The sequence below is a fragment of the Pelobates fuscus genome, chromosome 5, assembly GCF_036172605.1.
Source record: "Pelobates fuscus isolate aPelFus1 chromosome 5, aPelFus1.pri, whole genome shotgun sequence".
Classification (NCBI taxonomy): domain Eukaryota; kingdom Metazoa; phylum Chordata; class Amphibia; order Anura; family Pelobatidae; genus Pelobates; species Pelobates fuscus.
This window is the reverse complement of record NC_086321.1, coordinates 46,125,113-46,149,959: the sequence shown is the minus strand read 5'-3', so window position 1 is coordinate 46,149,959 and position 24,847 is coordinate 46,125,113. Positions and strand designations below refer to the sequence as shown.

The 24,847-nt window shown below is 38.8% G+C and overlaps 1 protein-coding gene across 1 annotated transcript; it reads right to left on the bottom strand.

The window, feature by feature from the left end:
- On the bottom strand, positions 1-24,599 carry KIF24 (kinesin family member 24). Its single transcript, XM_063453806.1, has 13 exons — positions 24,518-24,599; positions 16,633-17,252; positions 14,210-14,399; positions 13,270-13,367; positions 10,753-10,968; positions 10,338-10,425; positions 8,811-8,932; positions 6,568-6,673; positions 6,235-6,306; positions 5,434-5,543; positions 1,964-4,192; positions 1,242-1,335; positions 1-604 (listed from the first exon to the last, which is right to left on the bottom strand). Exons 2-13 carry the CDS (start codon positions 17,223-17,225, stop codon positions 464-466), a joined length of 4,059 nt encoding a protein of 1,352 aa, XP_063309876.1. The 5' UTR covers positions 17,226-17,252; positions 24,518-24,599; the 3' UTR covers positions 1-463.
- Between the last annotated feature and the right edge of the window lie 248 nt (positions 24,600-24,847).

Sequence of the window (24,847 nt, the reverse complement as noted above, 5' to 3'; positions counted from 1 at the left end):
GGTTCTAAGACTTGGTATAAAAATGTAAAAATAGAAAACTGTTCAAGATTTACCCCAAAAGGCAGCAGTAAATTGCTGGTAGATGCAGGGTATTAATTCTTAGAAGGAAATTCTATGGCTGTTAAAAATTGCTCTTTTTGGTTACTTAATCTTTGTGCTACAATAAAAAATAAGGTGTTTTTATCAAAAAACAATTTTAATTTCAGATTGTAGCAAATGTGGCAAATAACTTACATGGTACTGTATGCCAGTACAACCTGCACACATTTACCATTTGGATGGCTCAATCCTGAAATATATTTGCATCAACTGTTAAAAGTTTTCACAGTTTCACCCAGTTACAGTAAGAATGTATAAACTGCTTTGACCTGAAGGATTCTGTGAATGTAGAAATACAGACAATTTACTGGAGGCAGTTACATGCATAGCCATTCACTGATGAATGTTGATGCCATGGGAGCAGCTAGGATGCCGAGGTCCTATTTGCTGGTTTTGCAGTCTGTGGATAGGCCATAAACAACTGTAGCTGTGCCCGCATACTATAGATACATTTTGATTTCAACACCAGGATTTCATCTAGTTTGGCCACATATTCCTTAAAATCCTGTAACACAACAAGAAAATGACAATTAATTTAAACCAACACCCTGACATTTAGATTACATTAATAAATAAAGCAAAAAAAAAAAAAACCTCCAACTTTTAGAATATTCAAACAAAATTTACAGATTCTTTTCAGGTTTTCACATCAGAGTTCATTCCTCTGTGTGCAACACCATGGTACTCTGGATCGCAGTATAAACTACCTAACAGCTACTTTGCATTCAGCTCCTGAAAGAAAGTGGAGCGGAGGGCACAGGTATGTGTGTTTATTGCCCATCTTAACTATTTTCCCTGCTCGTAGGCCTGGTATCAGTCACTGGAAGATGGCATTACTCAGAGTTAATCACTGAACCAATAATCATGGTGAATATGCCCATGGAGATGCACATATTTTATGTCACAATAGGAAGAAAATGCAGAAAATGACCCAACTCTGGTATTTTTCCAACTGAGCTCCTCTAGCATTAAATTTGCAATCCCTTCTCAATTCTCCCAAATTCTTTGTTAACGAAATAACACCAGTAGGGTATCATATTAAATAAAAGCCATAAAGATTGATAAACCTATGTTTGATGTAGGTCCCTGCTTGTAGAATGTCCTGTTAGATTGATTCAGTTATCAAGAGCTGAAGAACTTACCAAGTGTGGGAACTGGCTCAGCAGTATCTCTTCCTTGGAGCTCAAAGCAGCAATTTCATCCAGTTGTTCACGGTGTGCCTTTACAACAAGTTGCCTATAAAGTTACAAAAGTTTACATTTAATTAAAAAAAAAAAAAAACAACAACACACACTGTATTTGTTGTGCATTCAATGGGATACATTCACAAATTTACTAACCCTGAAAGTAGCATTTCATCACAGAGTACTTTTAAATACAGTGGAACCTCGTAACTTGAACATTCCCGAACAATTCAGAATTCAAACTAAAATTTTGCGTTCAAAATGTCTCGGTACATGAACGATCACCGGGACCTGAACACATCACGCGGCATTTAACTCTATGGTAATCTCGTTGGGAATCTTAAGCAGTGACACCTGCTGGTTCTACGTGAGTAACAGAAGTCGGGCAGTATTATGGAGAGGTTCAAGGATTCTGTTCTGTTGCTTTTTTGCTCAGTGTATCCAACATTACAGAATTTCTTGGCATTTTATACACACACACACACACACACACACACACACTATAATATAAGAACATTAAGTTCAAATACCAAAAGTTATGATGGATAAAAGAAAAAAAAAAAAAAAAAAAAAGGAGGTGGCATACAGATTATGGAAGATTTTAGGCTTTAAGACTGATTCCCTTATTGAACTAACATAGTACATATATGTTAAAGTAATCAATAGTGAATAAAACATACTGAGCTTTCTCCAAGTGCTTTGCGTGAAGGTTTGCTTGTTGTGTCTGACTGCTTCCATCTGTCGGGTTTCTTAGATTCTGAGCTGATGTGCTTCCACAGCTTGGAAGCAATTCTTCTCCAACTCCTCCATTTGAAAATATACACTTGATAAGAGTTGATTTGAGATGCTCCAGTTCACTATCTTTAATAGTCAGCTTGAAGTGTTCTTTAAAAGATTTTTTCTCTACATCAACATCACTCTTTGGTTGATGAATGTGTCCCAATTCGGGATTGCTGGATTTTGGCTGTCCATTTTTAATTACAGCATTTGGACCACTAGTACATTCTAAAGAATCGAAAGATGTGCTGGACTTATTCCATGCAAGTTCCTCATATTTAGGACTGATTTGTTTATTCTTAATTTTAACAGTACTGTCCTCTGTGTCGGCCTCATAGTATGGACTGGCCTGATTTTCTCTGCATTGGCCAACAGCAAAGTCTATAGAAGAATCCCTGCTTAAGGAGTTACTTGACTTAGAAAGTGAAAATGGTCTTACATTTCCTTCTCTGGGTATTTTGTCCGACCTTCTATGTCCTTTGCATAACTGTGGGGAACCAATTGAAATGAGACTGTTTGAACCACTGTGTGACCCAGATAAGCTCTCCCCAAGTTCATTTTGTTGAAGCATCTGCTTTAGAAAACCAAATAAATTACTTTCAGGAGATCTTTCATTATGTCTGTCACTGGCTGTTTCAATCTCAGTTCCAACTGTCCAGACTTTGTCACAATTTAAATTATTTTCACCACTACTTTGCCTGTCAGAAGACTCAGGAGATTTAATTTGTTGTATAAGTTCCATTGACCAGTTATCTTGCAGAAGAGACAGAGTTAGTGGAGCCATAAGCCCAGAGCCCGACCCTGATGATGGTCTCTGATGGTCACAAGTTTCTTCAGTCTTTTCAGATTCACATTTTCGGCTTTCCTTTGTTTCTAAACCTGTCTCTTGTAATGAAGATGAATCAATTAAATGACCTGTGATATCGTTAGCAGTATTGTTTGTAGATAATAAATGCTTTGTTTTCTTTAAATTACTTATTGGGTCCTCTTGAGAGGAATATGGCTTTTCGGGTGTATTGCTGATCTCTGAAGATTCACAGGCACCACAGGAATCATCTTCAGAATTCCAAAATGATTCTCTCTCTGCACATTTATCAACTTTCCCATCTGAAGAAACAAATGTATTTCCGCATTTCCAGGCATCACATTGATTTAATTCTTCTGAGTCTTCATAATTGAAGCTTAATCGATCGGCTTGTTTTGGTTTTCTGATCTCTAATCCCGGAGAACCATCGTGAAGAAAAAATGAAAGTCTTTCACATGCAGTTTCTCGTTTCTCTCCTTTTTTATTAGTAGAGGCATATGAAAAGGAGTCTTCACTAAAATCACTGTCATCGAGATCTTCAAGAAGTGCTCCTTCACATGGTGATTGAGGCAAGGGACTTCTGTTGTTCTCAACGCGAATCTCCTGTGGGTTATATAGTTCAAAGATTTTTTCTAACGGTTGATAGTGCAGCTTATGCTGGAGGATGGGAGGATGTTGGAATTGCTGGTGATAAGAACGTAGATGTTGTTCTCTTTCTTTCTGCTGTGAAGATTGTCTTCCTAAGTTCCCTGGATCTGTGCCAGCTTGCCTTACAATATTTTGAACATCATGCATAGGTGTATTAAATTTATGGTCTCCAAAGGACATTGTAGTCCTTGAAACTATTTGCTTCTGTACTGGTGGCACTGCTTGAATTCTCTGCATTGATATAGGCTGCTGGTAGCAGGTAATGGGATCTTCCTGGACAGTTCCTTTTAATGGACTTACAATCTCAGTTTTAATGCCCACTGGATTCTTATTGTTAAGAAGAATGTCATTCTTCTTTTTAACAATGTTTCCCAAGTTGATAATTCCTTTAAGTGGAGTGGTGTGATTCAGCCAGGCTTGGTTTGCTTTCACACTATTTACCTTAATGTGCGTTTTGGGAGTAGATGAGAGTGGGATATTATTGGGGTGGAAGACAGATGAGCATGGATTACTTTTTGTTGTGTTTGAGGTGGATTGTTGTCCCAATTTAACTTTCTTAGGGGAGATTTTTTCTCCAAGCACTGAAGGAGAATTTTGGACACGTTTTGGAGACAAACATGCAGGTGCCCTGGCACGGCTGACACAAGTGGCAGATTTCATTTTTTTCAATTCCTTTACCCTAAAAATAGGAAGAAATAAAAAAATAATATATATATATATATATATATATATATATATATATATATGGTAAACAGACAAAACCATGCTTACTGTTTATTTAAAATAAAAAAGGAACAGCAAAACAAAAACCACTGGAACCTTAAAGGAACATTATAGTGTCAGGAATACAAACATGTACTATAGTTCTGACGTGGCTGTTTAGGTCACAAGTGTTTTTAACCAACTTTTCTCCCAGGCTGGGCCAGTCTCACCGCAGCTGGCTCCGCCTCCGTGGCTGAGATCATAAAACTTTATTATCTCAGCCAATCAAGTTCTTTCCCATAGGAAAGAATTGGGAGGCTATTGTGCAAGTGCAGCAAAACGCCACAATCAGACAAAATCTGAAAAAAGCATCAATCAACATCTCTATGGAGAAAGTTCAGCGTTTCCATGCAGAGCTTTAGAGGTGTTGCTAGGCACCAATGTGGGGGGAAAAACAAAACAGAATAACTGCACATTTACACTGCATATACCATATTAGATGTGCTGCATAACATTTTAAATTCATTGTTTATTTAAAGTAGGAAACTTAATGGTCTCTCTAAATTAAATTGTCTCTTTAAGCTGATGGTGGAGAAAGTACCCTGAATCTTGTGAGAGTGGCTTACAAAACTGACACAATTTATGAAAATCCCATCAAAGTCATTAGAGCTGACAACAGAAACCCTCAGTTCCAGATACCTGATATTAGCTTTGTCCAAGTAGTGTGCACGTGTCACATGCACATCTTGGGCTGAGCTCTCTCTTGTCCCCACAGAGTGAGAGGAACTGCAGACTGGTTCACAAAATAGTTAACTGGACTACATGTAAACTAATAGCTACTATAGGTTGTCAGCAGTGTACAGAGCGGTGCCACTCAACGTGATGAAATAACTGCTCTTTGGGTGTAAACTACTTAAAGCCTGGGGTTTATGGGATGTGCATAGACCCAAAAAGACCTGTATAAAGCTAAATATCTTATCTTGATATGGAAGGGGTGGACCCAAAGTGCAACTTGCCTCTATAAACTGTGCATCAACAGGAGACATTAAAAGGTAAGAACATTTATTTTGTTTGCATAACGTACATGGCTCAGTATTGCACAGCAAATGAGTGGGTTAATGCAACCCATTCAAAATTAGCTGATGAACCACACTTTGGGAAACCCTGATCTAGACAATTGATGGAGTATTAAAATTTTCCATTTCGTTTTCAACTTACCTGTCTGCATAACGCAGTGTGTTTAGTGTGTGTTCGGTAGCTATGTGACTTGGAGAAATATTAGCAATCATGCAAGTCTTGGAGTTTCCAATAAAGGAGTCCTTTAAAACCTATACATAAAAAAGAGAACATGAGTGTTTAATTAGGTAGCTGTAGGAATACCTGTGTGAAGCACAGTTTAGAAAATGCAAAAAGTATGCAAGTATTTTCCAGTTCATCAATCAGTAATATACATCAGAGGTGCCCGAAATGTAGTTCTCCAGATGTTGTAGAACTACAACTCCCATGATGCTTTGCATGTCTTTAGAATGGCATAGGCAACCTTTGGCACTCCAGATGTTTTGGACTACACCTCCCATGATGCTTTGCCAGCATTATGGGGGTAAGAGCATTATGGGAGATGTAGTCCAAAACATCTGGAGTGCCGAAGGTTGCCTATCCCTGCATGACAAAGCATAATGGAAGAGGCGGTTTTAAAACATCTGGGAATCTACCTTTTGGGCACCCCTGATTTACATAAGATACTGTTTCCCTCACTTAGCAGTTATGTGTATAATTTACTTGGAAGAAAACAAAATTCACAAATCACGTTTAAAGAAAGATTAAGGAAAGATTATGACAATGTAAATATGTAATTCCCATTTTACACACTATATTTTCTTAGGACATTTTTCCATACTTGAATACAGAAACCAGCAGGCGTCAGATGAAATCACTTTAAGGCCACAGCACATTTTTAAATTATTTAGGATTCTGCAAGCAGCAGGGAGAGCCTGGAATTTACACAAATGTCCCCATTACCTGTGTTAGCTTGCTTTGCCGGAACGGAGTATGTGCTTGCTCCTGGTCCAGCGCACGGATGCACTCTTTGAGCTAAAGAGCATTAAAAGAGAAGAAGAGGTTCAATGGATATATAAAACACCATATGCCTGTTTAATCTAAATCGACAAGTGCGATATCTACTTGAAAAGAAAGAACCAAGGTTATTGCATTAATAAAGAGATTTGTTTCTACTATAATAAGACCAGCATGTACCCCACCTTATATTGCTATCCTTGAATCCATCAATATAAAAAAAATAGTAAAGGAAGCAACAGGAGGATTCTGTAATAAGGATTACGAAGCACAACTTACAGCAAGGAGACTCTGGTTTATTTCTGCTCCTTCCATCTTGGTTTGTTTATCAGATTCTCTTGCATCAGACGCCCTTTCACTCCCGGCTAGATCAATAAATGATATTCTAGAAAGAAGAAAAAAAAAAATAAGATTAAATATGATTTAGTTCAGCTTTTTACTAACCGTGTATCAGTGATGTAGCTCAGCTCTAACCCTGTCATTATGTGGTATAAAAATCAGCTCTTGGGGGCGGAGCCTGACCGCCACGCTAGACGGTCGCATCTACCCGGAGCTCCTGCATGCAAACAGACTGTAAACTATTACAATCGGGAAATAATGGAGCTGACCCGGTTTGCTACCCACCACTTGCCTGAGGGCACCCGCGGGAGCATGGAGCAAGCCACCGGGATCACTGAAGCCTCGGGTGGGGCGGCTGGAAGGCGTAGCGGCCTAAGCAGCAGCGTGGATGCGGGGGAAGCGGCCGTTCTCTCAACCCCACGTCCGCACAATCCGGAGCCTGCAACTGACACTTACCACCTGGTCCCCCCCGCCGGTGAGGGATATCCCGGCACAAGCAGGGCACTTACCTCTGACATCGGAGACAATGGTGCACCAGAAGGAGCAACCACACTGGCACAAAATGGCGGATGCCAAACTCACTCGTGAAGAATCTCCGACATCACATGTGCTGGACCCGGGTCGCATAGACCGGATCTTTGCGGATTTCTGGACTAAACTCTACAAACTGATGCATCCCCCCCCGCCCAAGGTGCAAACCACCCCAACGCTCCTGCTGGCGGGTGAAGCCCGACTTAAAAAAGGAGCCGATTGGAGGAAGATGGCCGCCAAGGGCCCTGTGATCCGCGAGCAGTGGCGCAGCAAACCCCGGAAACAGGGGTTGGGAACCCCCTTGCCGGTCCGACCTCAACATCGACAGGGGAAAGCACAGTACCAGAGCACCCCCCAAGCTGGCAGTCACCTGGCGAAGCACAGCCCCACAAATGCAGTGAGAACACACCAGCGCCGGAGACCCCAAGAGAGGGACACCCGACCGACCGCCAAAATATTGAGGACAGGCCACCAACGCACCCACGCTCAGAGAGCCTCAGGGAGAAGAGACCGGGCACCTGGCATACATCACGAAAGGGCCCACTCCACCATCCTCTACCAGGACTATGTGTGCGGCAACGAGGAAAACAGCAATGGCGAGCAATGCACCTCAGCTCCAATGGAGACCTGGACCCCATGGAGGGGGCATCAGCAAAAAGCGGGACTTTGGTCCCACAGTGGGACTATCGTGGTGAGAGTGGGAGTGGGGTGATCCACTCATACAGGACTCTAAATACAGCAGTAAGCCAGTCCCTTCTGTGTATATACCATTTACCCAGTGTACCATTATTACATCTTTAGCACCAGAGTACACATATGTCCCCACAGTCTCATAGAGTCCACATAGTTAGACACATACTCATTCGTTAACCAAAATTGTTAACCAAGTTATTCCTACTGCAATTTAGCATGAACTAAACTACTGTACCTTATACATGCATAATCTATAGCACTCGTTGTCTGTTCAAACGGCATGTCATGATATATAATACTCTATACAATAGGGCTATTTACTCTTGTAACCTTAACTATTACAAAAGAGAAAAAAGTGCAGCATATCTTGTCATTTACAATACCTGCTATGTCATTCATCAATGTTGCCTTGTGTTATTTACTATACGTTCACTGTACTGTTATCATACTCATTTAAAAATGTATGCATACTCAATCAGCCACAACTGTTATAATATGTAAATGAATAACAAGCCTGCGAATGCCGTTGTGGCGACACAGGCACTGTTGTACCTACCTACCTGCATACCAAAAATAAAGAATTTAAAAAAAAAAAAAAATCAGCTCTTTACTAACACTCTGTTATGTGTGATACAGCACTTTACGAACACGCATAATTGTAATGCAGTTCACCTTTTTCCCCACTAGAGGCAGTCTTAACCAATGCAATGTAAATATTGCAGTTTTTCTGAAAATGCAATATTTTAGGTTGCAGGGTTATGGTGACGGGGACAGTGCACGCAGACCACTTCAATGAGAAACTTATCTTGCAGCCTTTCCAGTTTAGTTTTCCAATAGGAACAGGTCCTCCCAGAGAAACAACCATTAAAAATGTGTTTAAATACCACTGGTAATCCATACACCAGTCATCAGAGATAAAAGCAGATATTGGAAGGGTTTAAAAAGGATTAGAGTCTCACCTTCCCATTTTCCGGTTTCCTGCACCTTTGATCTGGATCTGAATGATTGCGTGGGAGCGGGATGAGTCAGAATTTACCCCTGTGGCCCCTGTACTGCGTTCTTTGCTGCCTTTCAGAATCATCTGCACATATGATTAAAACAGAAGACACACAGAGTAAAAATAAATGAATAAAAATATAAAAATAGGTCAGTCAAATTACAAGTACAATAACAACTAGTGTTGGCTATAGACATGGATGAAGAAAGTGAATCCAAGGCTCTCAATGCTACAATGTACTGGAATTCTCATCATGCTCAGCAAGGGAATTATAAATACCTATAGGAATCCACATGCAATCTAGTATTACAAACAAGGTATTTTCTAATCTGGAAATATTTTAGAAAGCTATATAAAACGCTGTAGTGTCTACAAATGAAAAATGACATGGAGATGTGTCACAAGCCGTTGACTTTGCTGGATGAATAATGGTGCAGAATAACAAGTTTTGCTAACGCAGGAAGTAAAGACAAAAACCTATAAGAGACATTTTTTATTAAAGTTAAACATTAATTTGCGTCTTTCTCAACCAACACTTGCGGTGATGTACAGCTGAAAGCAGGTTGTGTGTTTTCCCAATTAATAAGTAGAAACAGTGGGTTTGAGGACTTTCCTTGTGTTTAAGGTTTTTAGACCATCAAACATTTTATTCATCAAAACTAACACCACAAGTAAGAGGATAAATACAATTTAATAAGCAGACAAAATGCAAGGGCTGTAAATAGACAAACAGCTAGGCAAAGGCTTGGAATAGGCAGACAATAAGGAAAAAGCTTGGAGAGACCAATGTTAAAGCAGCTCATAAAGACTGTCTGGGAATTTCACTGCAATTGCAATTTAGTCAAACGATATAAGATACATTTGGGACTACTTTGGCTTATGTAGGTTTCCTACGCTTGACAAAAAGGAAGAGCCACCACTGTCAAGCTTTGTAAGCCCTCAGCTGTCACTAGTGACAGGTGATGGTAAAAAGGCACTGTCGATGGAGGATCCTGCGGTCTTGTAGGATACGCAAGAATATTGTACTCTAAGGCATTTGATAGATTAGAGCACTGACGAGGACTCCTGGCAGATGAAGCGTCAGGAAGATGATAAAGCTTGAAGAAGATGGCAGCGGACCCAAGGGACAGGTTCAGGTAAATAAATCTCACCTTTCCCTTGACCCTGTGGCCACCTCACTGCCAATGGTAAAGTTACCATAAGAGGGGTCTTTGTAACACACGCAATATCCCCAGAAGGTGACAGAGCCGCTTTAAGGCATGGGTTAGGATCAATAAAAGAAATATAGAGCAAGGTCAAAATTGGAAAAAGATACAACTTGAAAAAACTATTCACACAGCCAATATGCCCAGGGAACACAATCTTAATTCCTTCTGAGGCAACATTAATAGAAATCCAAACAGTCGACTGAACCTTACACGTATGTACTCTTCTCTTCAGGGTAATTATTTCAAAGTACCATATACTAAGGGCTAAGCCAATAACATACCTCAAGGAGTAATTCAACGCTTCTGACTTGCACTTCACGCAGTCCAACAACTTGTACTACATGTTTACCGTCTTCTCTTGCAAACAACCTGTGAGAATGGTGAATAAAGATTGCACAAAGTGGATGAAATGTGCATATGCCAGTCAAATATCAGTTACAAAGAGAAATATGGTGAATGTTATAATTTACTAGTAGTATAACTTTATCTAATAGGCAGGGGACACAGTTGATTTCTTAATACATAAAGATATCGATGATTGAAACTATTATTCTGCATTAAAAATCACCATTTGAAGTAATCTGTAGAGAAGGGTATGATGGGGAGAAGGGGAAGGTTAGTGGTATGGAGGGGGGAGAAGGAAAGGTTATGGGGAGAGAAAAGCCAAAAGCAACAGTATAATGACAATTCCTGTACCTTTTTCTTCCATTAAGCAAGTCATACAGTTGCCCACAATAGATTTCATAAAAACTGATCCAAATACTGCAGTCCTTTATTGATTTTTCAGCCTCTAGAAGCTGGAAGATGTCCTTTGCAGCCAGAGCATAGAGGCCTGGGTTTTTCTGAGTACCAATCATGGTATATGTTTTACCAGCTCCTGTCTGACCATAAGCGAAGCATGTAGCATTCCCTCTGAAATCAAAATGGTTTAATCATCAATAAAAATACTAAAAATGTAACCAATACAGCTATGTTATCACCGATCTCTACCTTTTTTGTAACATAACTAGATCTTGAACAAAGAGTAGGTTTGGAAAAATCACGAAATTGTGGATACTAGATCTCCTATAAATTTACTTCTGGCTCTTAAAGGGACAATTCAAACAGTAGTACACTTTAAAGTGGCACTATCATGGCCAAAACCAGTTTTTTTTTTTTTTGTGTTTTTTTTTTTCTTAACTCCTCTCCTGACTCCACTCCAATTGTCCACCTAATTACCCACGAGCCCCCCATATTACCCATTTTTTTATCTTTATTTTGTCCTGGGCACCGCCATCTTTGTGTGGGTAGATGAAGTACACGCCATCTGCCCACACTAGATAGCGCTGTGTGACACAGTGAAACACTTGGGCATTCGCTACGTGAATTTTGTCTACTCATTCATTCGTCAGAAAGACGAAGGAATGAATAGAAATTTCAGACAAACAAACACCAAATATCGGTGTTCGTTCATTCAGTTTATTACAAGGAGGGAGCTACAGGCGCGCAGCTTCCTAAGTCCCCCCATGTCCTCCCTCACTCTATGGGGGTCATATTGACCCCATATCAGCATAAGGGAGATTGAAATCTCCCGAATGACCCTGCAGCTATGCCCATGGTGGGACATCTATTAACTAGCGTGGGGGTGGCCACTGGCTGCTCACTGTTTAGTAGACATGATCCTACTCACGGCATAGCGAGTAGGGGCAGATTAATCACTTATACCAAGTAATCTTTACTTAGTATTAGTGAAGTTGGCTGAAAGACCAATTTAGGTCTTTCAGCCTTTTGGTAGATAGCTCCTTAATTCCCACAATATTAGGGAGCCATCTACTAAGTGGCTGCAAGATGCAGCCACGGCACAAATCGGATGGGAATTTCATTCATTCTAATGAAATTTTGAACCGACCTAAAAGTACCAAATGCAGTTTTAACATGAATGAACAAACTGTTCTCATTCTGTTGGGACGAAATTCTGTGGTTTCGCTGGCATTCTGTCTAAATGACAGGACGTTCGGGATTACTGACAGGAAGCATCACGAAGGAAAGGTGAGAATTGTGGGAATATTTCTCTGACCACAGGAAATGGAGCACACTTTGCTCCTCTGTTGGTCATAGCGTAGGAAAAATACATAAGACAAAGTAGTCCCTACTTTGTCTTAGGTTTTAAAGAAGACTAGTTCAGATAGGAAGAAACGGAGAACAGATCCTGAGAGATGAAGAGAATAGGAAGCGATTAAAGAAAGGTACGTTCGGCAGTTTTCCCTTTAATGCATTATACATTTTGTCCTTAATACCTATCAGTTTATTTTGCATGTCAAAGTTTATATAGTTTTGGTGGTTTTTTTTGCATGTTGCATGTTAAAAAAAAATAAAAAATAAAAAGATTCATACCTCACAAAGCACAGCAAAGATTTCAAGGAATTACAGTAAACGATACTCATAAACTAGGCCAAGTATAGCGCTTATGATGTAATTTGTAAGATTTACAGAACGATAACTGCTTTTAAAGGGACACTATGGTCACCCAGACCACTTCATCTCAACAAAGTAGTCTGGGTGCCATGCCGCTGTCATTTTAATCCTGCAGCTGAAAACGCCTCTAATGGCTGTCACACTGACTAGAAGTGCTTCCACTGAAATAGCAGCATTAATTTTGCTATTTGAATCAGATGATCTCTGAGAGACCATTTGATTGGTGCAAGCCCAGCATTTTGCCGTTCATGCACACTAGCTTCCCAATGCTTCCTAAATTGTGAGCAGGTCACTATAACTTTAGGAATATATATTAATATTCCCAACGCTATAGTGTTCCTTTAAAGATAGTTTAAATTATTATTTTGGATTGTTTGTTTTTTCCTCAAATGTATTTATGTATGATCAATACAAAAATAAATGGATACATTTAATCATGGAATGCTCCTATACTCGGGATTAAATGCATTTGTACTGCATTGCCTGGCACTTTAACATGAAATGTTTTTATCCATCCTAGTAATAAACCATTGTTGCCATCTAAATTTAATAAAATTTTCTTGGTCAGCCAAATAATAAAAAAAAATAATAATGATTGGTGCTGGTATTACATCTTATGAAACAATCTGCTTGTTTCATTGAATGTTCTGATAAGTCCTATATTGAATAACAGTGTAAAATGAAAGCTAAACAAAACATGTTTTGAGATGGTGTAACAAAGATACTGAAACAATAAATGAAATGCGGCGATATCCCTACCCGTTAAAAACATGCTGAATGAGAGGATGGGCTGTCTTCATGTACACATCCTGATTGCTGAACGTTTCACTAAAGACTTCATCAAAATAAAATACATGCTGAAAAAGTATAAGAATATCGTCAATGAAAAAAATAAATTTAACAAAGCTTAAAAAAAGTGTACAAAATAAAATAAAGAATGTTTGGTATATTAAAATTTCTGCCAGATTTACACTGGAAGGTCAGGCAGAAAGTGTGAAATTAACTCTGAAAGGTGTACGATTTATAAAAAATTTTTTATCAGAGACTGGATGTTTTTGTGTCGTTCATATAAACATATTTCCGAACATTCACTGATGCAATGGGTCAATAACAAACATGGGACACCCCTGTCCTGATGTTCTTTAATTTCTCTGTTTTTCTACTTTATTGGAAAACAGAAAATCCTGTAAAGCAGCTACACAAAGCCATTTTAGCTCTGTCTAGCGGACGCACCTGCTGCCACGTGTCACCTTCTGACCCATCATTTCCCCCATCTTGTACCAGTGTTGGACGGTATAGGAAATAAATACCCTACTGAGACTCTGCACTAGCTCAGAATGAGGTAGCTTGTTCATTTGCATAACATTTCTTCTGAAGTAGTAATATGTTCTTTTTTATAATACAGGTATCCGGTTACACCATTTTAGCATCTAGAAACTAATTTTTAATTTATTTATGTTTTACTTAAATAAATAAAACATCACTACAAAGGATCCATTTGAAACTGATTTTAGTTCAAGTAAAATTGCACAATGTACGGGTAATATATATTATGAAGGCATTTTCCAGTAAAAAAGCTATTATGCCATGCCTTTAGTGGGAATACAAGTGGAAAAAAAATTCAAACATAAGACATTATTCAAGATAGATGGAACACAAAAGCACTGGAGACATTTATAGTTTTTATTATATGCTATACCTGGAGAATATATTCCTTGAGGTTGACTGCTTCTTTTCTTTCATGAATTAATATAGTTTCATTATTTTCCACTGTAACAACATTTAATTCCCCTCGTCTCTCTTCTCTCAATCCAAGAGGGCGCTTGCGGACACACACTCTTATTTTATCAGTTTCTGTCCAAGGTCCATCTTTTTCTGAGGCGCTAGATCTGCCAGGTAAGTAATCAGGAAATAAGAAAAAAAGACCGCATATTGAATGTATCAAGTACATTAGATGTACAAAATGATTGTGGTAAGAACAAACAACAAATTTCCCCACAATGCAAATATAAAATTACTGTTACGAATAATCTGCATTTCTCAAGTTGGACTTTGAGAAGTCCCTCTTGGTCATAGGAATAAGAGTTCTTAGTTTGACATACAAATAAGCAGGCATCGTGTTTCAGATTTCATACTGCGTTACTGCAGATACCCATAGCAGTTATTTGCTTTATTTGTAAAGATTATTTATGAGTTTTCATGTATTAAAAACAATAACATACAAAGGTCATGACAGAGTTTAGAAGTACAATACGTTGTAGAACTAACTTCAATTGAAATAACGTAGTGTTGTAGCAGAATTACTGTGACGGTTGTACAGGATTTGTGGATGAGGATCAGTCGGGTTCCTCCGAAAGGAGGGATGTTCCTGTCCGTTAGCCAGGGTTCAGTGGGCACTGTTTTAAACTTGGGCAGCTTTCTTAATTTTTTTTTTTTGTTTGTTTAAAAACCAAAAGGATCAGTGAGCAGATTGGAAACATTGTCTTGTTTTTCTATGAAAAAGAAGGGGTCCAACTTAAGATATGCAGATGATACATAGCAGTCACTTTTCTATTTGCACTGTGGGAGGGGTTTATTGTATTTGGCCTTGCCACAATCCTTTTGGAAACTAGCTATATGATCTAACAGATTCCAGGCCAGAAACAGTGCCATGCTGATGAAACCCACAGGGTTGAAACTGCGGTCTAGGACTGCTTTCTGGTCATTTTTCACTTTGGATCATATCCAATTCTTTAGTTTCAAAATAGCTGTGTTTAAAACAGCGTTCATTGCTAAAGGTATTTGCAGAAATGCAATGTAGAGTCTGAAACACGATGCCTTTATGTGCTCGTTTGAATGTTAAGCTATGAACTCTGGGATAGTTGAGAAAACAAGCCCAGTAAGGACTTCTCAAAGTCCAATTATAAATATGCACATGATGCATGGGAGTGATGTTTTTGTGTGTGTGTGTGTAATATATATATATATATATATATATATATATATACACACACACACACACACACACACACACACACACACACACACACACGCTTCAGTTTCATAGAAAAAAACAGACATACAGGTGTCTATGTTTGTGGTATACCAGTAGGATGTTAAATTGCATTTTGAAATTAGTAGATCTGTACTGCGACTTAAAGCCAAAGACATATTAAGGAGTTTAAAGTTACTAATCTCTCATTAAGAAAAATCAGTGTTACTCGCTAAAGTGAGAAGTAGCAAGGATATGTCAAGATTATGTCGCCTGGGATAATATTTATTCTTTGATGTAAAGTTCAGTTTTCAATATTTTAGACCAAAATTACCTATTTTGGCCTTAAATATTAAATTCAATCTAATTTTCAGGAAACTGTCACTTTAGTAAATAACTGTAAGAACCTGTCAACAATATGACAGGTTAATAATGGACAGGGAAAGCAGTGGTTTGGTTAAAATCGATCAGAAGGGCGGGACCGGGGCGGAACCAAACATTGGCATGGCCAATCAGCACCTCCTTTTAGAAATGCACTTAATCACAAACATGTATTCATGACCCTATAAAACCACCACTCAGGTGGCTTGCCCCCCCCCCCCCCCCCTAACCCTTTTTAAAGGTAAAGTGCGGGTCTGCCAGCGCCACAATCTGCCTTCTTGCTGACATAATCAGAATTTAGGATGTCAGTCAATCCAACGCTTTCCTATAGAGAAAGCGTTTGATTGGCTAAAAGTGGCAAGGAGGGCGAGAAGGGCAAATGTTAACCAGGGTCTAAATATACAAGATAGGTACACACCATCTAAACACAGCTCAATAAAAAGTAGGATAGAGAATGGCATTATAACACAGTCACAAAACATGCCTATCACACAAGTCAGCAGACAATGGAATAAACAAACACAGTGGATATTTTTTTTTTTTTTTTACTCTATTGTGGTTTACATGCCCATCTATAAATATGGTATTCTAGAATTGTGTGAATAACTAGCTTTTATGAATATATATATGTTACATAGCCGTTTGTGCTTTTTGTATAACCAGATATATTCTCCAGCAGTTCATTAATTATATATCCTATTATTCAACAACAACCATATGCTGTTCATCAAAATGTAGGTTTCTCACCCTTCTCACTGGCATGGTATTACCTTGAGCAGGTCTGGGGAACTCCATAGTTGTATCCCGACACATGAGTTACCCTGTGAATAATGGGGGCATCACTGTCAACTGTACTTAAGCCTATGCTTTTTACAGAACAGGTTTTTGGATTGTGATCTTTTGCTCGGCAGGAAGTCATTATATCTAATGTGGGAATTTTTCCAGTGTGATGTTGATCATCTACCAGATGCATTTCAAATAGTTCTCCTGGGCGTTTCAGGGAATAAGTGTCAGACAAGCCACATATTTTAGATGGTGCACAGACATTTCTGTCCATCTCGAAGGATGAATCAAAGTGCAGCTGCCGTCTTGTAGCAGAGCGATGTAGTGAGGGATGGAGATAGACACAGCCAGGCTGTAAAGGGGTGCGCTCATGATTATCTTCTTCAGACACACTCTGGATAATTTTAATAAGCTGGAAAAGGCGCTTTCGGTCCTCCATGCTGTGAACTCCCAACCTGGAGTAATCCTTCATTGTTATCTTCGCCAACTCCTCAATTTTCTGTAGTCCAACAGCTATAAAACGAGGGTAGTATTTATCCAGATCTGCTTCACACAGGCACTCAAACAAGCAGGACGCCATCTTTACAATGCTCAAATTTTCACCTTACTATAAAGAAAACAAAATACACAGCAAATAAGATACAAAACTTTCAATAACATTTGTAAAGAGAAACAGTTAGGGCTTGTTTCCAATGTTGTTATTATGGTTTCAATCAGGTGTTATTGTGACTGGAGTTCCCTGGAGCAGTTTTACCTTCTAGTAGTATTTTCTGAGGGAGCAGTCATTCTGCCTCTCCTCTGGTGCTCTGGTGGCCAGTAATGCTATCAGCCTATTATGGGCACCATTTTGCTGCTCAATCAAATCATTTCACATTAGTCAAGCAGCAGTGTAGCGGCATTGCGACAGACACCTCTTCTGTGTTAAGTCATTCTAAAATGGTCTATCACTGAAAGGAAATACCAAGCAAATACTGGCACCATAACTTAATTGAGATGAAATGGTTATGGTGTTCAGAGGGTTTCTACTACTGGCCTTTAGCCTTGCAGTGGACAAGAGGCAGAGCTCCTATACGGAGGACAGGGCCTGGGTTTGGAGTGTGTGTGATCTGCACCCAACGTGGGAGCAGACCACAGTAATTGCTTCCTTGCGGTCCAGCACTCTGTAATGAGTCAGGGCACAATTGCTGGGATTATCAGCCTGCACTTTGACTCAGTGAGAGCTAGAACCGTAAGAAGCATTTACTGGAGGTCTGCACCTCTGTGCCTAACCACACAAATACACACTACAAATAACCACTAACACACCACATACACATTACATACAGCCAACACACACACACACACACACACACACACACATTACACCCAGACAAACCCACCCACACAATCATTACACCTAGCCACCACAAACACTATGGGGCGGGCCAGAGGGTAAGACACTAAACTCCAAATTTTTATCAAATTAAATACTAATGGAAAAACAAACAAAAATAGCCAGCTGTGACTATAGCATTGAGTTGAAGATTTTTTCTTATACCTGTTTTTTCCATTTGTATTTAATTTGGAAAATGACTTAATGTTTAGTGAATAACCCTGCTTATGTCCAGGTATGAGTCTCGACCCCAAACTTTCTAATCTGAAATTATGTTGTTTTAGGACAAGTTGATTGCCAGTAGATAATTTTTATTTATTTAAATTCCACAGCTAAACAGAGAAACTGCTTGTGCCAATTATAAAAATGTGTTGCCAGATTTAATGAGGTCTCGTTAACCAGTCATGGACGTAGTTCAATGTTAGACATACAATGTTTCCGGCTGCCACTTTCTCTGTAAGATTAAAACTTGCGGCAGATAGGTTGTACAGTGCTACAGAACTTGTTGGCGCTTTATAAATAATAATAATAGAAAAAAAAGCCAATTTAACAAGTGCAAAGTCTACAAGCATGATATAAACACTTGTTTTGGAGTGGTCATGGTGCATGAAATCTGTGTGTGCACATTTCAGTATGATCTGCTCCACAGAGATATTTTAGAATAGATTGTGGTCAGAGATGTAAGTCAATCTCCTGCAACGTCATCATCCAGTTCTGTGCACATTATTTGTACCGAGTGTCATTCATTGGCTGAGAAAGCTCAGCCAATGAATGATTGGCGGATTTGGAATCTGGATTCTGCAGCTCTGGAGATGCCGGATGTGTTTCACCTGGCTTCAGAGAAGACTCGGCATTGTGGAGTTTAGCTCAGGAGAGCCGACAGAAGCTCCTGTTTAGGAAATTACAGATAGTAGTGGTTCTGTTACCTTTTTCTGAATTAACACTATGTCTCCAGGGAAAAAAATGGTGTGTAGAACTAGTAGCAGTATAATCTGAAGTATATTTACTGGATGTATTAAAGAAAAAAGCTCAAAAAGGGATCAAAATGTTATTTCCCAAATTCTCATCCTCAGATGTTATAGGCTGCTTTTTTCATCATTAGACTTTGTGTGATTTATATAACTGGGTTGTGACAATTAGATCTGGACCAAATATTTAAATATTTTTGAGTAGTAGGCAATATGAAAAAAAGTAGTTAAAAAAAATTAAAAAGGTACACTTATTTATGTTTTGTCAAGTGAGAGAAATAATCACTTATTCCACATTTCAATGACAGCTGCTATGAGCACTTTATAAATAATACTATGCCCAAATCAGGCTTTACACACTTTATATAGCACAGAAAACCTAGTTGAGCACTATCTCTGTTGCATTTATACAACAAGCAATAACAAATTCCTGAAATGAAAAGGGTTAGAGGTCTGGAAAAAATAAAAGGCATACAAATGATTAGTTCCCATGCTAAATCTAAACAGTGAAGGAAAAGCCTTGCAGTCTGATATATATATGTAAATAATCAACCACACAGGCCATTGTACTGTCTCAGCCCTGTAAATCAACAGAGTGATCAGAGTACAAACAAGCAAAACAAAAAAAAGGTTCTTGGGCTATTACTTACATTTTTGATATTCCATGATTTAGTAAAGAGTTGCAGTATATATGTGTAAGAGGAATTAATCCATTGGAACTTGTAAAAACACATGTATGACTATATCTTGCAGACGCCAGGGCCAAGCTGTAAGATACAGCAATAAAATACTTAACACGAGTCAGTTCACATGTTTTTAAGAGAGTGAATGGCTTAGATGCTCACGCAATTACAGGTCTGCACTTCTACAGATTTGTTTATATGTGAAACAAATTAAAGTAGGTGGATGAAGAAGAAACTGGACAATTAACCCCTTCAGAACTGCCATTTAGCCATAAAAAATGAATTACCTAACAGAAGGGAGCCTGGATCAGAGGGAAAAAAAAAGGGAACTCTAAATAAACTGACAGAAGCATTTGGCTTTTCTTAAATCACTGTTTACCGTTTTTTTCAGCTGTGTTCCCTCTACTAGGGTCTTGTAACTAACCGATAACGTTTTAGATTTCTGTGGCTTAATTTCACATCTGTCTAAGAATAAACAAAAACAAGGTTTGGATATTCTAGTTGTTCCCAAGTTTATGTTAACTGTAGATTTCACTATTCTAGTTGTAGGTAAGGGAATATGTAGCTAGAAGGTAAATTGTATTTTTCCTGTAATTGCAGGAATGGTATCATTTTCCACTGGAAAAGTAATCGTTTGATCAGTATGATGCCTGCACTTTTCCATTTTTGTAGCGACAGTCCTGTTGACACCTTTGTCAAGGCGTTTATGGGGGATTCAGAGAAGTACTATTTATCTAACCCCATTGGGAGTAGTTGGTCCCACACTTTGTAGTATAAATTAATTTAGAATGTGATTGTCTCTAATGCCTTTGAGAGATAAAATGAACAAAAGAGGGATAACCCCTGCAAGATGCCATTTAATATATTCAAAGGGGTCGATAAAAATACCACATTCTGGACCCTGGCAGACAATGCACATAGACATAATGGCCAAATGACATTACTGTAAGCTACTTAACAAATTAGAATAAGAAAATCCATTCTGCTAAAGATTAGGAACACAAGGTAAAAAGGTTCACATAGCAACGGTCCTGCTTGTGAAATAAAGTTGAAAACATTAGATATTACTTTCAACTAATATATCACTTTACATATTTAAGTTATTTTGATCACTTTATTAATGCACACTTATTCCAATTATAGCATGTTATGCATAGCAAGGCCCATCACAGCTGATAAAGACAGCTGCCTTCAACAACAGCTGTATTGACACTGACCTTCACACTCACGCTCTGTAAGGACATACAGCAATCTTCTATAGCAAAGTCTCTAGTTTTTCAGGCAGCACTGTCACCCACAAACCCTCCCACCCTACCCCACCCCCCTCTCAAATCAAGTATTTCATAAAGATGGAATCTATATTAAATACTCATACTGACTGCGCTGGAATTTTTCCAATACAGTCAAAAGATATACGTAAAAGGAATTATACTTTGTCACAGTATTCTTCCTATGCCTGACATTTCTTGACAATGGGTGAAGCTTCCGCCGTCAAGAAGTGTCAATCTCCCAGGGAACTGGGTCTCTCTATGGACAGCGGGATCCTCCATAGACCTAAATTCCCAGAAAGTGACAATGCCGGTTTAAAATATATTCATTAGATAAAATAGAAGACACACAAATAAAGATCACGTAAAAGGAATTTTGGTTTTTTTTAATAAAATATATGTTTGATCACCTCTAAAGTGAAAGTACCATAGGTTAATATAGTTAAACCTAGGTCACCAACCAATTTCTCCAGTATAAATTACGCTCTGTTTCCCAACTCCCATCAATCCAAAGCATGTCCAAACAGACCAAATTAAACATTCACAATAGCCTTTCAATGATTCCATCAATGATGTCCAACATATACTATGACAATGTTATTTCAATCTGCTACTCACTTGACAAAGTAATTTCACATACCACCTGCAAGATGGAGTCATTACGGGTTATGTGTATAAATTGTCACATTTGCTTTCATGTTTGAGCCAGGGAAGAAATACTTATGATAGATATAGAGATAGATAGATATATAGATATATATATATATATATATATATATATATATATATATATATATATATATATATATATATTCAAATGGAAAGAGTGCACTCAAAGGTCTTCTTAAGGATATAAACGATTTATTTTGCCAAAATTTCAAAAGACATACAAGTCGACGTTTCAGTCCTCGTGGGACTTTTTTCAAGGTCTTGAAAAAAGTCCCACGAGGTCTTGAAAAAAGTCCCACGAGGACTGAAACGTCGACTTGTATGTCTTTTGAAATTTTGGCAAAATAAATCGTTTATATCCTTAAGAAGACCTTTGAGTGCACTCTTTCCATTTGAATATATTGAAGGCTGAGGCAGCACCGAGGCAAGCACAAGACCGGTACATTGAGTGCGGGACATTTGCAGTTTATATATATATATATATATATATATATATATATATATATACAAAATGGAATGGGAAAATAAAATGACAGAACGTCTTAATAAGTAATATTTGTTAGTTATACACTTGTCAATGAAAAGCAAAAAAGATCATAATTACAAAGTTCATTTATGTCTATTTTTCACTGAACATGCAATAACAACTTTTCACTCATGTTCAGATCTCCTAGATTAAAGGCTCATTTGAGCAGGGCCTTCTTCGCCTCTTCTGTCTACAACATTATTTATGTATGTCAATTACTTATTGTTAAATATCAGTGTTGTATATATGTAAAGAGTTGCAGAAAAAGTGAGACCACAATAATTACGAAGAAAGGAGTAATACAACCACTGAAGCGCAAAGAGAGTTGGAGTGGGTATCCCAAGCAAGAGGAAAACATTTTTTTAAAAAGAGAGAGAGTGTCAGGTGTCTAACAGGCTTCTTTTTAACACTCGGTAGTACAGTATGGATTTGTATTTCAGAAACCTAGATAAACTATGATAAACTATGATAAGAATTTCAACATCAACAGCTAGACTACAAAAATATCAGTCTTCATGTCCTCCCTCAAAGAGCTTAATATAGACATATTATATGCACTATTATTTGTGTTTTATGTGTTAATCGTTAACACATAGCGGTCACTTTCATGCATTTATTTAATGTTTATTACACAGATATAATTTAAAAAACCTCAAAGACAACTGTAGCAGACCCAGGGTAAGCCTTCCTTCGGCCGATCAGGAACCACTTAGAGTATAAAGAGACCCATTTTCCCCCAGTAACTGGACGACACAATTTTATTGGCCACACACGGATTTTATGCATATCCCCATGCAAGGGGTCTCCCACACAACCGTACAGGGTCACATCCCATGATCCTCCCCCACCCTGGGGTCCTAGCGCAAGAAGAGGACTCTGTTCCCTTTGTCCCCAAAGCCCGCCACTAAAACACAGGGTTTCCCACACCAGACGCCAGGAACCTCTGTACCTGGGAGTCCAGGCGTGGGAAAAAAGGACTGTCCCTTTGTCTCCCAGGCACAGAAAAGCCCACCCACAGGAAAAAAAACTAGTCTCTTTGTCCCTCGGGCACAGGAAAGCCCGCCAAACTCACCAATGCCCCAAAAGTGTCCACACCACTCTCAAGGGACCTGCACAACGGCTCCTCTCTCGGCTAGCCTCCGTTCACGAGGTCCCGATGTGAAACCGAGACAAGGGAAGAGTCTCCTTTTAGGGTACGAATGCTACCTCTCGCCGACACTTGTCGGTACTAATGGCGGCCACCCAGGGGAGCACTCAATTACTTCCCTTGTGGTTTCACACCTATGTTGCGAGGTGAGAACGTTCTAACCTGGTGTTCTAAATGAGGTATCGGGGGTGCGCCCCATTCGAGAGGCAAATTAATTCCCTTTGTGGAAGCACCCCGAACGGGGAGCAGGCACAATACACAAAAGGATAGGGAGACACACAATATAAAACGGGAATTTCACAAACAGGCAGCGGTTCTGCCACAACAGCTTTGGGATTTCATTGAAATTCCAATGCAAGCAAAGGATATACATGAAACAAGCAGAGAACACGGTTTCATGTTAGTACATATTGTGGAAATATGGAAAGTTTCAAGCAGCTTGTCATTTCAACAGCTGATGGAAACAAGCATCTCCTAGCACAATAGCTGAATAAGGCATCTCATTTATCACACACAGAATATCTGTTGAGGATCCCTGGGTCTTATGGGATCGTCCTAGACTCAGGTTTTATATTTCTATACAAGCGCAAAAGGACATCAATATACTGGCCCCAAGCCTGAATAGTCTTACTTAAAAAAATGTTTTTCCAAATCGCTGCAGTTTTTTAGGACACTCTGGGCCGAAGATGGGGAGAGGGGTATACTAGGTACCACAATACATGCACATGGAAGTCTCTAATTTCTACAAACTACAGAAAGAAATGGGTTATTACTGCAGTACAGATATTGCCGTAAGACACTCGTTAAATTATTTAGTAGTATGACACACACACACACACAAATAAATGCAGGCACACATAAAGAAAAGAAAAAGATACACAAAGGGTTATAATCAAATATGCACAATACAAGGTGGTAAATAACAATTGACTTGCAAAATGCTGACAAAAATAACAGGGTTTGCTAAAATCTTCACTTCAATAAATTACAAAATTACTTTCTAATTAATGTTTTTGAAGGCTAATGCTTGCAAATTGGATGCCCAATAGAAACAGGATAGAGCAGTCACCCAATGCATATTTAAGATAATTTGTTCACTCCAATAGGGCGGTTTGGTTTGTGGCAGGGGGTGAGTGTTTTTTATATTGTGTGCTAGTTCACTTCTGTGTATATTCATAGCAAGTTGGTTGTCAGTTCATGTTTGGTTCATAAACTTATACATATGAAATGGTTACTCACCAAATTGTATGGTCCAGGTCTGCTGGGAAGCACGTCTCCTGACCATCAAATTCTACACCCCAAGAACCATCCTATATCCCTAGCATATAGCAAAATAACACCACTTTATCCTCCCACTGCTCCCCCAAATCATTAAATCCTGACTTTACACAAGAAACACCACTATATCCTCCCACGGCAATCCAACATCATTATATCGCGACTTTACACCAGAAACACCACTATATCCTCCCACTGCACCCCAACATCATTATATCGTGACTTTACACCAGAAACACCACTATATCCTCCCACTGCACCCCAATATCCTTATTTTGCACCAAGACAACC